At 53.3% G+C, this 11,371-nt stretch overlaps 4 protein-coding genes across 4 annotated transcripts; 1 reads left to right on the top strand and 3 right to left on the bottom strand.

Annotated features, from left to right (window-relative positions):
* Positions 1-741: 741 nt before the first annotated feature.
* TERG_01458 (inositol polyphosphate kinase KCS1) lies at positions 742-4,829 on the bottom strand (the record flags this gene model as incomplete). The annotated part of the gene is made up of 2 exons (XM_003239424.1): positions 742-3,981; positions 4,056-4,829. The coding sequence occupies 2 exons, from the start codon at positions 4,827-4,829 to the stop codon at positions 742-744; spliced, it is 4,014 nt and encodes a 1,337-aa protein (XP_003239472.1).
* A 747-nt stretch (positions 4,830-5,576) lies between these two features.
* On the bottom strand, positions 5,577-6,221 carry TERG_11718 (uncharacterized protein; the record flags this gene model as incomplete). Its single annotated transcript, XM_047750788.1, has 1 exon — positions 5,577-6,221. One exon carries the CDS (start codon positions 6,219-6,221, stop codon positions 5,577-5,579), a length of 645 nt encoding a protein of 214 aa, XP_047605429.1.
* Positions 6,222-6,770: 549 nt separating this feature from the next.
* On the top strand, positions 6,771-8,694 carry TERG_01456 (uncharacterized protein; the record flags this gene model as incomplete). Its single annotated transcript, XM_003239422.1, has 3 exons — positions 6,771-7,024; positions 7,104-8,016; positions 8,086-8,694. 3 exons carry the CDS (start codon positions 6,771-6,773, stop codon positions 8,692-8,694), a joined length of 1,776 nt encoding a protein of 591 aa, XP_003239470.1.
* A 321-nt stretch (positions 8,695-9,015) lies between these two features.
* Positions 9,016-11,209, bottom strand: TERG_01455 (uncharacterized protein; the record flags this gene model as incomplete). The annotated part of the gene is made up of 2 exons (XM_003239421.2): positions 9,194-11,209; positions 9,016-9,126 (listed from the first exon to the last, which is right to left on the bottom strand). The coding sequence occupies exons 1-2, from the start codon at positions 11,045-11,047 to the stop codon at positions 9,016-9,018; spliced, it is 1,965 nt and encodes a 654-aa protein (XP_003239469.1). The 5' UTR covers positions 11,048-11,209.
* Between the last annotated feature and the right edge of the window lie 162 nt (positions 11,210-11,371).

The following is an 11,371-nucleotide window of genomic DNA, read 5'->3' as shown; positions in this document are numbered from 1 at the left end:
AGGCAAGACAAGACAGGCAAACGAAACGAACAAGCTGAACAACGTGGATGGGTGTATGAGTGTAACTAAGTAATGCAGGATGTATCCTCTTTTTTGTTTCTTTTTTTTTTTCCCCTTCCTTTCTTTTTTGTTATCCGTGGCCATCCCTGGCCTCGCCATTTCGCCTACCTAACGATGGCAGCCACTGGCGGCCGACCATGCATCCCGTAAGAAGATATCCCGAAGCCTTAAAAAGAAAAAAAAGAAAAAAAGGAGGAGAAAGGTGGAGGAATTTTAAAGTATAAGAACGGGATGTGAGAAAAAAAAAAAAAAAAAAGGCAAATAAAATATAAAATATAAAGTAAGAGTAAAACAATTGCTTAACTAGCTAGAAGGGGAATAAGAACAACAAACACATGCAAAGTGAAGAAGGCAAAATAACGCCGTATCCGTCTTTAATTGGTTGGGTCGTTGGTCAATTCAGTTCCCTCGCTCCCGATTGCGCCGGCGCCTGTTTCCGTGCCGTAGACCATGCCGATACCGATGGAAGAAATAAACGAAAGCAGAAGAAGGAAGCAAAAGCACAGGCACAAGACTATAAAAAAGAAAAAGGAAAACTAGAGCGGGGATTTGGGGAGGGGGGGGGGGGGGGGGGGGGGGTAAGTAAGGGTAAGTAAGGGTAAGTAAGGGTATCTTGCAGCGCTGTGTTAGGTGAGAAAATATAATGTCATGCGTTTGAGTTGTATGCGTGTATATCAGTTTTTATACACTGATCTCCCCCTCCTCTAGCTCGCCCAGTGCTTCATCCCATGCCCATGCGTCTCCTCTTTCCCGGCCGGCTCCAACAACGCTCGAGGGTGCCGCGGAGAGTGCCTCGCCTTCTCCACGTTCGACATAGTTTTCACCAACGCTAGCACTGACTTCGCGTAGGATGCGCTGGAAGTACATGCGTAGCGTGCGGAGGCCGCGGAGGTACCCTCTATCGATATCGGAGGGGTTGTGTGGTGGGCAGCGGGATGAAGGTGGGATGCCGTCTTCGCCAGTGACGCAGTTTGCAAAGTCGACGATTTTCAGCGTGAGGTTTGATGGGTTGGGAAGGGAGGAGTCTGAGTGTGTTTCGAAGATAGTGCGTTGGGATTTTGAGTCCTTGGAGGGAGATGAGGGGGAGTTGGAGGAGCGGTCACGGTCCCCGTCGTAGAGGATGAGCAGGGAAGAGGCGTAGAAGCGGTAGCCGGGGAGACGGACAATCATGCTTTCGAGCTGGGAGAGCTTGTCAAGGATGATGGGAATTTTGCCGATGACCGAAGTATAGTCTGCTCCATCGTAGAGGAAGCGGGTGAGGGCATCTTGAAATTCGCGGCCAGATGAGAGGTCACGGCCAAAGTACTTGTCTTCAAAGAGGTACTCGCGCTTGCTGACGTTCCAGACCTGCATGCCGCAGAGTCGAACGCCGAGTTGCTGGGAGGTAGTGCTCTGACACTTGCGGCGTTGAGACTTCTTTTTCTTCTCATCGGCGTCGATGCCGTATTGACGGGTGCCCATCTTCAGGTCCAGAACACAGGGCTTGTTCATTCCGGCGGTGAGGTCCTCGAGCAGCAGGAAGAATTGCACACGGTCCTCGCTGGTGGTGGTCTTTTGGGCTTCCTTTGGGTTGGTGGGTAGACGTACGGGTTCGCCGGTTGATGTGCCTAGGGAGACAGGAAGGGTAACCTGCTCGCGTCCTCTGGTAGGGGTACTATCAGACTTGACAGGCGGACGTACATCATCTTCCATCTTAAAGATCTCGTCCTCCTTGTCTCCACCGTATCCTTCGTCCTCGTAGAACATAAGATCGCCGGGACCGGTGCTCATGCTGCGTTTCCTCTCGAGGCCAGAACCAGAGTGTCTCCGTCGACGACGCTGGCCAGACACTCGGGTGGCTGTATCCTCTTGCATTGAAGCTGTAGCAGAAGAGGAAAGAGTGGGATTACCAGCTGCGGAGACGGAGAGTTCGCTGCGTCCCCTATGCAGAGGCAAGAGTTTCCCATCCTTACGTAGGGAAGAGGCACCAGATCGTAGCTTGGGAATGTTTCTTGGGCCACGGTGACGGCGTTGATGGTGCGAGTGTATGGTGGGAGGAGTGAAGACCTCTCGCAGAACCTGTTCCTGGAGCTTTGTGTTGACGGTGGTGGCACCCCATGTCATGGATGCTGCAGGCTTGTCGGACTCGCCATTGAGTTCAGGTGTCGACTTGGGTGAACAGGTGAGATTGGCAGAAACATCCTCGAGCGAGCCACAGTGAGACTGGGTGGGTGTAGCATGTCCGCTGCCGCTGGTAGACTTGGTGGAGTGGGGGGTCATGAAGAGGTCAAAGGGGATGATGTGGCGGTTGTTCTCCAGGATGACCTTGGGTATTACCCCGGTAACTTGGGACTGGCTGAAGATGCGTTGGCCATTATTAGCCTTGCCTGACTCAGTGCGCTTAGGCGGGGAAGACGGGGTAGAGGTGGTGACGGCAGAGGTTTGGGCATCAACGGTTGTTGTAGACTTGGCTGCTGCAGGCTCTGATGTGACGGCAGCATTGTCATCCTTGTTATCCCTGTTGTTATCCTTCTTGCTGGGCTTCTTCGATCCCTTGGAGAAAGTCACGTTCAGAACACCAATATATCTGGCGAGAAAGACGAGCATCTCCGGGTGCCTCTTCTCGATACGTTCATAGAACTGGTTTTCTCTGTTGTTTAGCTGTTTGCACACTGCACGCCGGGAGAAGCGGAAGACGGTGGTGTGGCCGCCGACCTGGTGGCGGTAAGGCTTCAGCTCGACGGCACCGAGGGGAGTAGTCGGCGAGCGTATGTGCTGAGACTGAGGATGCTTGATCTGGGGGCGAGATGGCCTGGGAGTACCCCGGGGAGTTGTTCCAGCCGCCGCCTCATCGTGGGAGGATAGGTCGTCGTCGTCCTCTGGTTCGTCGTGAGTGGTGGAGGTGTAGCTTTCTGAGGCAGAGAGGTAGTCGGACTCAGAGATGTCGGTGGCTGGTTCGACCACGACAGCGGCCGCGCCGGAAGGTACGGAGACGGCGTGAGGGTCAGAGGAAGAGACAGGCGGCTCTATAGGCTCGGGGATGGTCTTGCGCAGGTCACCGGTGAAATGGCTTTTTTCAGCCTTTGAGAAGAGGGAGATGTCGACCAGGTTGGTCTCGCTGAGGGAGGGCTTTAGGTTGGCCGGGGAGGAGGAGAGTGGCTGTTCCGGCTGCAGTTTGTTACCGGCATCCTTGTCTGCAGCTTCGAGAGGGCGCTGGTGCGGGAAGTAGAGTGCAGAGGAAATACGTTCTTTGTCCTCGTCATCGTCCTCAAACACCGATTCGGCCAGGCCAGGTCGGGCGGCAGCAAAGTCTGAATCTGGAGAGAAGCCCTCGAGCGCGTGACCGGGATAGAGCATTCGAGTGTCACGAGAAGGAATGGACCTTGGTAGCCCTGGCTGAGCTCCATTGGTGGGGGATGCACCATCCTGGCGGCGATGCTGGTGGCTCCGGATCTCGTCTAGAAGCTCCTTGGGGACGACGGCTGGCGATTCGTCTGAAGAGGTATCCGGCCGGGCGGCGCCTGCACCCACACCGACACCCTGGAGCTCGTCAAGAGAGGCGAGTTCTGGAGCAATGCTCTTCCTGCGTTCTGGCTCGCCTGTGTTTTCCTTGAAGAGCCCAAGGTAGTGGCTTGACTTGCGGGAACGAACATTGGCACTAGGATCGACGTTGGCCAAGCTAGCTTCGATAGACTTTTCGACTCTAGAAGTACGCCCACGCATGATGTGGTTGTTGTTGTTGTTGCTATTGCTGTTGTTGGTGTTGTGATGCTGATTATGATGGGGATGACGGTGAATATGATGAGGGTGGTGGTGATTATGCAGGTGGGAGCTAAGGTCCCGGGAAGCGAGGAGAGCCATTGTGTCAGTTCCAGAAGACGATTCTTCCTGATCCTGATCCTGGCCCTGGGAGTGGTGGCCTCGACCTCTGTCTGGACCTGGCTGGGGGCGGAAGACAGGCGATGGCCGTGGAGAGAGACGGTCAAAGGTGAGCGGGATGCCGGTATATTGATTACACCGGTGTTATTGTGGTTTGAGAGGGAAGAGAAGTCGGTTACTGTGCGAGAGCGGGTGGGCAATGCGAACTGCTGATGCTGTTGCTGCTGCTGCTGGTGCTGCTGGCGATGTTGGTGGGTCATGCGATCATCTAGAGTTGGCGTTGGATCTGGCGAGGGAGCTGGCTGCCATCGTGCCGAACCGAGAGACGAGGAGAGCGTACTGACATATCTGGTGTTCAGCTGGCGGGGACGGAAGTCGTAAGTGCCCTGGCTGTCCTCCTGCTGCTCGTCTGCCCTGTCCTGGTGGTCCTGGTCCTGATCCTGTTCCTGTTCGGTGTCTGGCTCTGAGGGAAGATAGTGAGTAGCAAAGATGGAGTCCCGCTCCGTCAGCTGGGGAGACTGAGAGCCGTACTGCTGTGCACCCGAGGACGGCTTGACGGCAAAGGTAGAGACCGAGGAAGAGGAAGAGGTGGGCGTCAGGCCGGGACAGGTGTTGGTGCGCTTGAGGGACGGGTGTGAGTGGTGGTCTGGCAGCGGAGGCACTGCCGACGGCTTTATCAGGGGAGTCTGGGGCGGCGAGGGAGGCACCGACTTTGAGGGAGCGGAGAAGGGCGAGAGACGGGAATCGATAGCGGGTTCCGGTGCCGTAGCGGCAGGAGAGGAGGTTGCTGGCGGTGCTGAAGTGGATGTTGCTGGAGGTGACGATGCTAGAAGGGCAGTTGTAGGGTCTGCTGCAGACGCGCTGCTGGGCTCCGTGGCGCGGTTGTCGGAAGCAAGAGCGGAGGCTGACATGGGGAGGACATTGGCGACCAGCTGTGTGTCTCTAGAGCGTATTTCCCAGCGGTCTATTCAATGGCTCGAGGCGGTTTATATGCAGGATGCTGGTTGTTGGAGGTTTGTGGTTGGTTTGACTATGGATGGTTAGTGATGGCGGGCCTGGGGGTGGTGGACTTTCACTGCGGAATACGAGAGCAACCTTTTCTCCTTTCCCTTTGCTTTGTTTTTTGCGCTCGCCTGCTGTTCACTCTTGAGGCCGCCGCGAGTGCTTCTTTTTCTCAAGCTTTTTCTTTTCTTCTTTTTATCTTCCTCGTCGTCGCTTTTTTTTTTTTTGTTGCTTCGAAAAAAAGTCGAAAAAAAAAAAGAAAAAAAGAAGAAAAAAAAGAAGCCCAAAAAGGGATGTCACGTGAAGTGATGACTAAGCAGGAGAAGAAGCAAAAAAAAAAAAAAAGAAGAAGAAGAAAGAGACAAAAAAGATCAAGCGAGGAGAAGAAGCGGGCGAGGAAGGCCGAAGCCGGCCATGCTGGTGAGAGAGTCAAGAAGGGATAAGAAGAGGGAGATATAGAAGGTAGAAGAAGAAGAAGAAGTGGAGGTCGACGGGGAGGGAGAGCGTTAAGTACTTTTCTTTTTGGCTGGCGAGGACAGGGAGAGGAAGAGAGGAAGCAAACGAGACAGCGCCACAAGGAGAAGCTGAGAAGAGGAAGAAGAAGAAGAGATGAAGAGATGAAGCTGGCGAGAGGCAGGAAAAGCCCTAAGAGAAAGTCACGTTTGGCTGCTGCTGGCTGTGACAGGGCGAGGAGGGATTAAGGAGAAGGAGAAACAGGGAGCAAGGAGGGAGCAGCAGCGATGAGCAGGACGAGGAGAGAAGCTGATAAAGAGGAAGACAGGCTGATGATGAAGACGACGACGACGACGATGGCGAGAAGACAAAAGACGAGAGCTTCCTGCGCAACGTGTTTCGAGTCTGGTCGATCCTGACGACGGCCGCTGGAGGAGACGAGAACAAGACGAGACGAGACGAGACGAGACGGAAAAAGGGTCGACCATGCGAGGCGATGGCGAGTGACTTGTTGCTGCCATACAGATCTTGCGGGCGGCAGAAGTACCGCTGCATGGCCCAGCATGGCCCAACGGGCTCTTCCTGACCGCGCCAATCATCCCGGAACGTGCCTGGCCAGCTTCAGGACGAAGATGCGCTACCAAGAGGGCTGAACTGGACAGACGGAGATGATGGTGCTGGTGATACTCATCGGGATACTCTGGTGATACTGGTGGTGATACTGGTGGTGATACTGAAGATGATGCTGCTGATGATGATGATGGTAGACTACCTACGACGACAACCAGACGACAGTAGATGAAGATGAAGAAGATGAAGAAGAAGAAGAAGAAGATAAATGACATCATGAGCGATATACAAGGCGCTACCTCTGGACGCCGGACCCCCCAAGGCTGGGCTGGTAGCTCTGCAGGCGCCTATCGACGGTGTCTCGCATGCAGACTCCAGATCGTGCTCTCCTCGCCTGTCCCGTCGGCCTCTTATCTGGTCTATAGTCGGACAGCTATACATGAGATACAGACGGGCTGCCTGCAGCCAAGTAGAGAGAGGTTGAGGTCGAGGGAGGATGCAACTAGTCGAGGGCCTGGTCCGGCTAGCTGCAGAGTGAGGCTTGAGGGATGGACGAACCCCTGGCTGAGTGGCTTGCCTTGCCTGCTAAAGATGCTCCTGTCGATGAAGTTACTCGCAGTCTGTAGTTCCTGTAGTTAGTGCTTGCTGTCAAAGTCGTGTGTGTGTGGGCGTTGCAGTCGTAACTGGATGGCTGGCTGAGCTTTTATATTCATTAGTTTACGACTTCAATAGCCGACGTCATCTGCATTCACATCCAGACCAGCAACAACCCACGACCATCAGCATGACCAGGTCACCATGACTTAGAGGACGACTATTTATACCAGATGGGACGGCAAGACGAGCAGCAGACGGACGGGACTGAGACAAACATGACGATGGACAGCAAGATGGCGGACAGGCGGCCCAAACCTGTAGACAGCGCCAGTCACAGCGACAGCGAGAGCGACGACGGCAGCATCGCCGACGGACCAGACATGCCGCTCGTCAGGACGCAGACGAGAGAGACAGAGAGAGACAGAGAGAACGCTCGCAAGGAGGTTGTCCGCCTGGTCGCCTTTGTCTCCAGCGTCCTCAACGCGTAGGTCGAATTCCTCCCTCTGACAGCAGCAACACCCGGGCTAATATATAATCTCTCTACCTGGCTCTACGTACCACAGACTATCCGCTGGAGGAATAGCTGCATTCTCCCTCTATGGCCCGCTGCTGCTCACCCGTCTGCACTACACCCAGTTCCGGGTCAACGTCATCGCCGTTACGGCGGAGATGCTCACCTACCTGAGCGCCCCGTTGTTCGGCTTCCTCTGCGACAGAGTCCGGCCCTCGCTCGTCTCCTTCATCTCCGCCGTCCTCTTCGGCGCTGGATACCTGCTCGCAGCCTTTACCTACCGCTCGGGGCCCCCAGCCAGCCTGCTCGTCGGCCTGCTTGAGAATGACGGGCCCCCGAGGCCACACGGCTGGCCGTTCGGCGTCATGGTCATCGCCTATGCCATCATCGGCGCAGCCACAGCTTGCATGTACTTCTCTGCCGTCACCACAAGTGCAAAGAACTACGCCTCCAGCAAGCACAAGGGCATCATGCTGGCTGTCCCCATAGCTGCGTACGGGCTCAGTGGCATCTGGTACAGCTTCCTGGCCAAGTTCTTCGTCTACCGCGGTGCAGATTCCACCGCCTACAGCGACGGGTCAGGAGTAGACCTTATCCACGGAGACGTTGATGTCTTCCGCTTCTTCGTCTTTCTCGCCATCGTCACCTTTACCGTCGGAGTTATAGGCGGATTTGCACTGAACGTGGTTGACGAAGAGAAGCTTATCGAGGTCGGTGTCGAGGAGCTCGAGCGGAGTGGACTGCTGGTTGATACGGACGGGCAGTATGGGACTTTCCGTGCTGGCCATGGCCACGAGGATACCCGTACCGATGCTCAAGATCATCATACCCATCCGGACGACAAGCTGAAGAAGACATGGCTGCTGAACCAGGAGACCAAGCTCTTCCTCCACGACAGGACCATGTGGCTGCTCTCCATCGGCTTCATCCTCATCTCCGGCCCGGGAGAGGCATACATGAACAACGTCAGTCCCGCCGTTTTCTACCCTTCCCTATCTCTATATATATCTCTATATACTGACTACAGGCAATAGGTCGGCACTCTTACCAGCACCCTGTCACCCCCCTCAGCCCAAGACAAACCAGGCACTCCCTTACCCGCAGGAGAGCCCTCAACCCACGTAGCTCTAATGGCACTAACCTCTACCCTCGCCCGTCTCATCACAGGCTCTCTATCAGACTACTTCGCTCCCAGACCAGCATCAACTACTTCGGACCGACGAACATTCTCCCGTCTCTTCTTCCTCATCCCCTGCGCCCTCCTGGTCTCTCTAGGCTACTTGGTTCTCTCCTCTCCCATCCCACTCTCTTTCCCTTCTATCCTGCACTTAACAACCACCCTCGTTGGCTTTGGCTACGGCGCCTGTTTCTCCCTTGTCCCCATCATCATCTCGGTTGTCTGGGGCGTGGAAAACTTCGGCACCAATTGGGCTATTGTGTCCATGATTCAGGCCCCCGGCGCTGGTCTGTCGGGAGCCGTCTACTCTGCCGAGTATGATGCTAATGTCTCCGACAACGGACAGTGCTTTGGCTGGAAGTGCTATGGATTTTGGGCCGTGGGCAGCGTCATTGGTGTTTTGATTGCTGCCAGCATGTGGATGGTTGCTTGGAGAGGGTGGAAGAGACGAAGCATTCCGGTTTAATCTAAACCGATATATGCATCTACATATACATCTACCATTGATCATATCGGCGTTTGGTTCTCGGTTTATCTTTTATTTTTACTTTTACTATATATTTCTGTTTCAGCAAGCTGCATTGCATTGCATCCTCATCGTGCAATATACCAATTGAATACCCATGTGTTCAATATCATATACTAGAAGCAAACAACCAAATAAATTCCTCCAACCATATTCTATCTAAATATGCATGCTCAAGTTAAGTCCAAAAGCGATAATGCCTGAAGATACCTCCCAAAACCAAAAAGAAAGGTGAAGCGAAAAGAAAAGTAAAAGATACAGTCACACGTCTGAAGACGCCGGGTCCATACTGGTAAAAATGGTATAGAGCCGTCGACTAATAGCCGGTCCAATCCGTGCATCAGTCACGGCACCAGTCTTATTCGCACATTTCTACTCCATCCAGCTCATTAAAATATGGTCCTTCAAAAGGTGGTGGCTGGCGGGTTCAAAGACATACCTTAACATCCTCGAGGAGTAGTGCACCTCCCTGATCAAACGCCTGCACCAACCTGCCAACAGTAGGAAACTGCGTAGCAACGCCATACGCTATCGGCGCCGTGATACGGCTGACCTCCTGCATCATTCGAACATATGCATCCCCCGCATCATCCCCAGTCCTAACCTGTCCTACATCCATGCAGAACGACGCATCCTGGCTCTTCATCAGTTCCCGCCTATAGGGAACCGTCGAGATATGTTCGGTGAAGGTCTTGATCCATGAGGCGCTTTCAGTCGAGTTGGCAGTCTCGTGCACCAAGCATGAGTGGACGACCTGCAGCTGAAGCAAGGCGTCTTCAATGGCGTCTTCGTCAATCACATGAGTTGTGCTGGCCGTCCTTTTGTTCGAGCTCGTTTTCTTCCGCTTGGATTGGGATGATGCTGATGCTGTTGCAGTTGCTGCTCCTGCAGGTGGTGGTGGCTGCTCAGTAGCGCCTGAGTTGGGCTGGTTGTTGTCAATCTGTTGCAGCACAGCGGCCTGGTACGACCGGTTGCGCGAGTTCTTGCCTTTCTTGATGGTGGCAGCTAAGCCCTCAATGAGATATATCTGTTTACGGCTCGGGTATTCTCTGCTTATTTTCCGGAAATATGCCTTGACTGTGTTGTTGCTGGCCGGAGATGCAACAGCCATCTCGGCAAATTCGTCCCCGGTGAAAAAACACAGTACATGACCTTCGGCTTTTATGGTTGGCGCACATGGCTCCCAATGTCCTGCATCAGTGAATTGCGCGGTTACTTTCCGTCTCCACGAGACGATGTTGGGCATCTGCGAGGACGAAAAGTTCATCTCCACCCCCAAATTGCGCATATGTTCCTCCGTCTGAGTGCCGATGCTGGTGTCCTGGAAGTTAGAGGAGATGTCAACAATCATCTCTCCAACCGACACGGCCTTGTCCACTTTCGACTTGTTTGCCTCTGCGATATCAGCTGCAATCCGCTTTTGCTTTTCCTTCTCTTCCTTCTGCTTCCGCCTTTCTTCCTTTTGCAATTCCTTCTCCTGTTGTCGGCGAAGCTTTGCTGCCTCTCGCTCCAGTGCTTTCGCTGTCTTGTCTGCATTTTTACCTGCCGTTTGACTGCTTGGCTGCCGTCTCACGGCCTTTTGTTTCGTTGAAGGCAATACATCGCCTTCTGATAAAGAATCAAAATCATCTTCCACCTTCTTCTTTTTTGATCTACCCTTGGACTCTGCCTCTCGTCGAAGTTGTTCAAGAAGCAGTGTAGTCTTCTTTGAAATACCAAACGTTGATGACTGTGAGGCATCAAAATTGAAAAGCTCTTCATTGTCGTTGTGGTCATCGATATCATCCGATGGTGCTAGGTTACAGCCCAGAAAGTCATCATTCTCGTCGTCATCATCGTCAATAACTATAGTTATTGGCTTTTTTGAAGTTTCTTCTTGGGCTTGGTTGTTAGGCGCAGAGGATGAGCATACAACGGGGTCATCCAGGGCAAGATCCCATGATGTCGATGTTTTGTTGACCGTTTCCTTTGCCTTTGACTTAGGTTGAGGAATATCAGGGGTATTTCCTACACTGTTGAAATCCGTGATGTCCGAGAACATAAAACCGGGAGATTTAAGAGGTGTTATATGACCAGTGGTATGAAGTTTTTGATCCACGGCGGGGCTCAGCTTCCTTCTCTTTGTTGCCGAGCTGTCGAGAAAATCGCCATAATCAAACAGCGAGTCGTCTACCTTCGCAGGCGCCGCATTCAGAGGACTGTCCAGCACCCCAAAGCTGGCTTCCAGACTCTCATTTGGCGGTCTTGATACGACTGCTGGGGAGGAAGACAATAAGCTGATGACTTGATCCATCGCTGTGATGTTGACTTCTGCCCCCTGACTTCCTCTGCCTAGCAACCACCAACCAAAACAAACTATCCAGAATAACAATCCCAAGAAACACCCAAAAATGTTTCCGGCTGGGCCAAAAGGAAAAAGGGAGATATCCAAGTATCGGCAGGTCTCCCTTCCTTTCCTCACTGCCGCCGTCCCACTGTCTCTGTCTCTGTCGTTGTCGTTGTCGTCATCAATAAACGCGGGCTGAAACTTGAATAAACACAAAATTCGCGCCTAAAAAAAGCACTTTAAACGCGTGATCACGTGGTGTTGTTTATTACTAAGCAACGGCTCCTTAAG

The sequence above is a fragment of the Trichophyton rubrum genome (assembly GCF_000151425.1).
Source record: "Trichophyton rubrum CBS 118892 genomic scaffold supercont2.1, whole genome shotgun sequence".
In the NCBI taxonomy this organism is placed as follows: domain Eukaryota; kingdom Fungi; phylum Ascomycota; class Eurotiomycetes; order Onygenales; family Arthrodermataceae; genus Trichophyton; species Trichophyton rubrum.
This window is presented reverse-complemented; position numbering and strand designations above follow the sequence as displayed.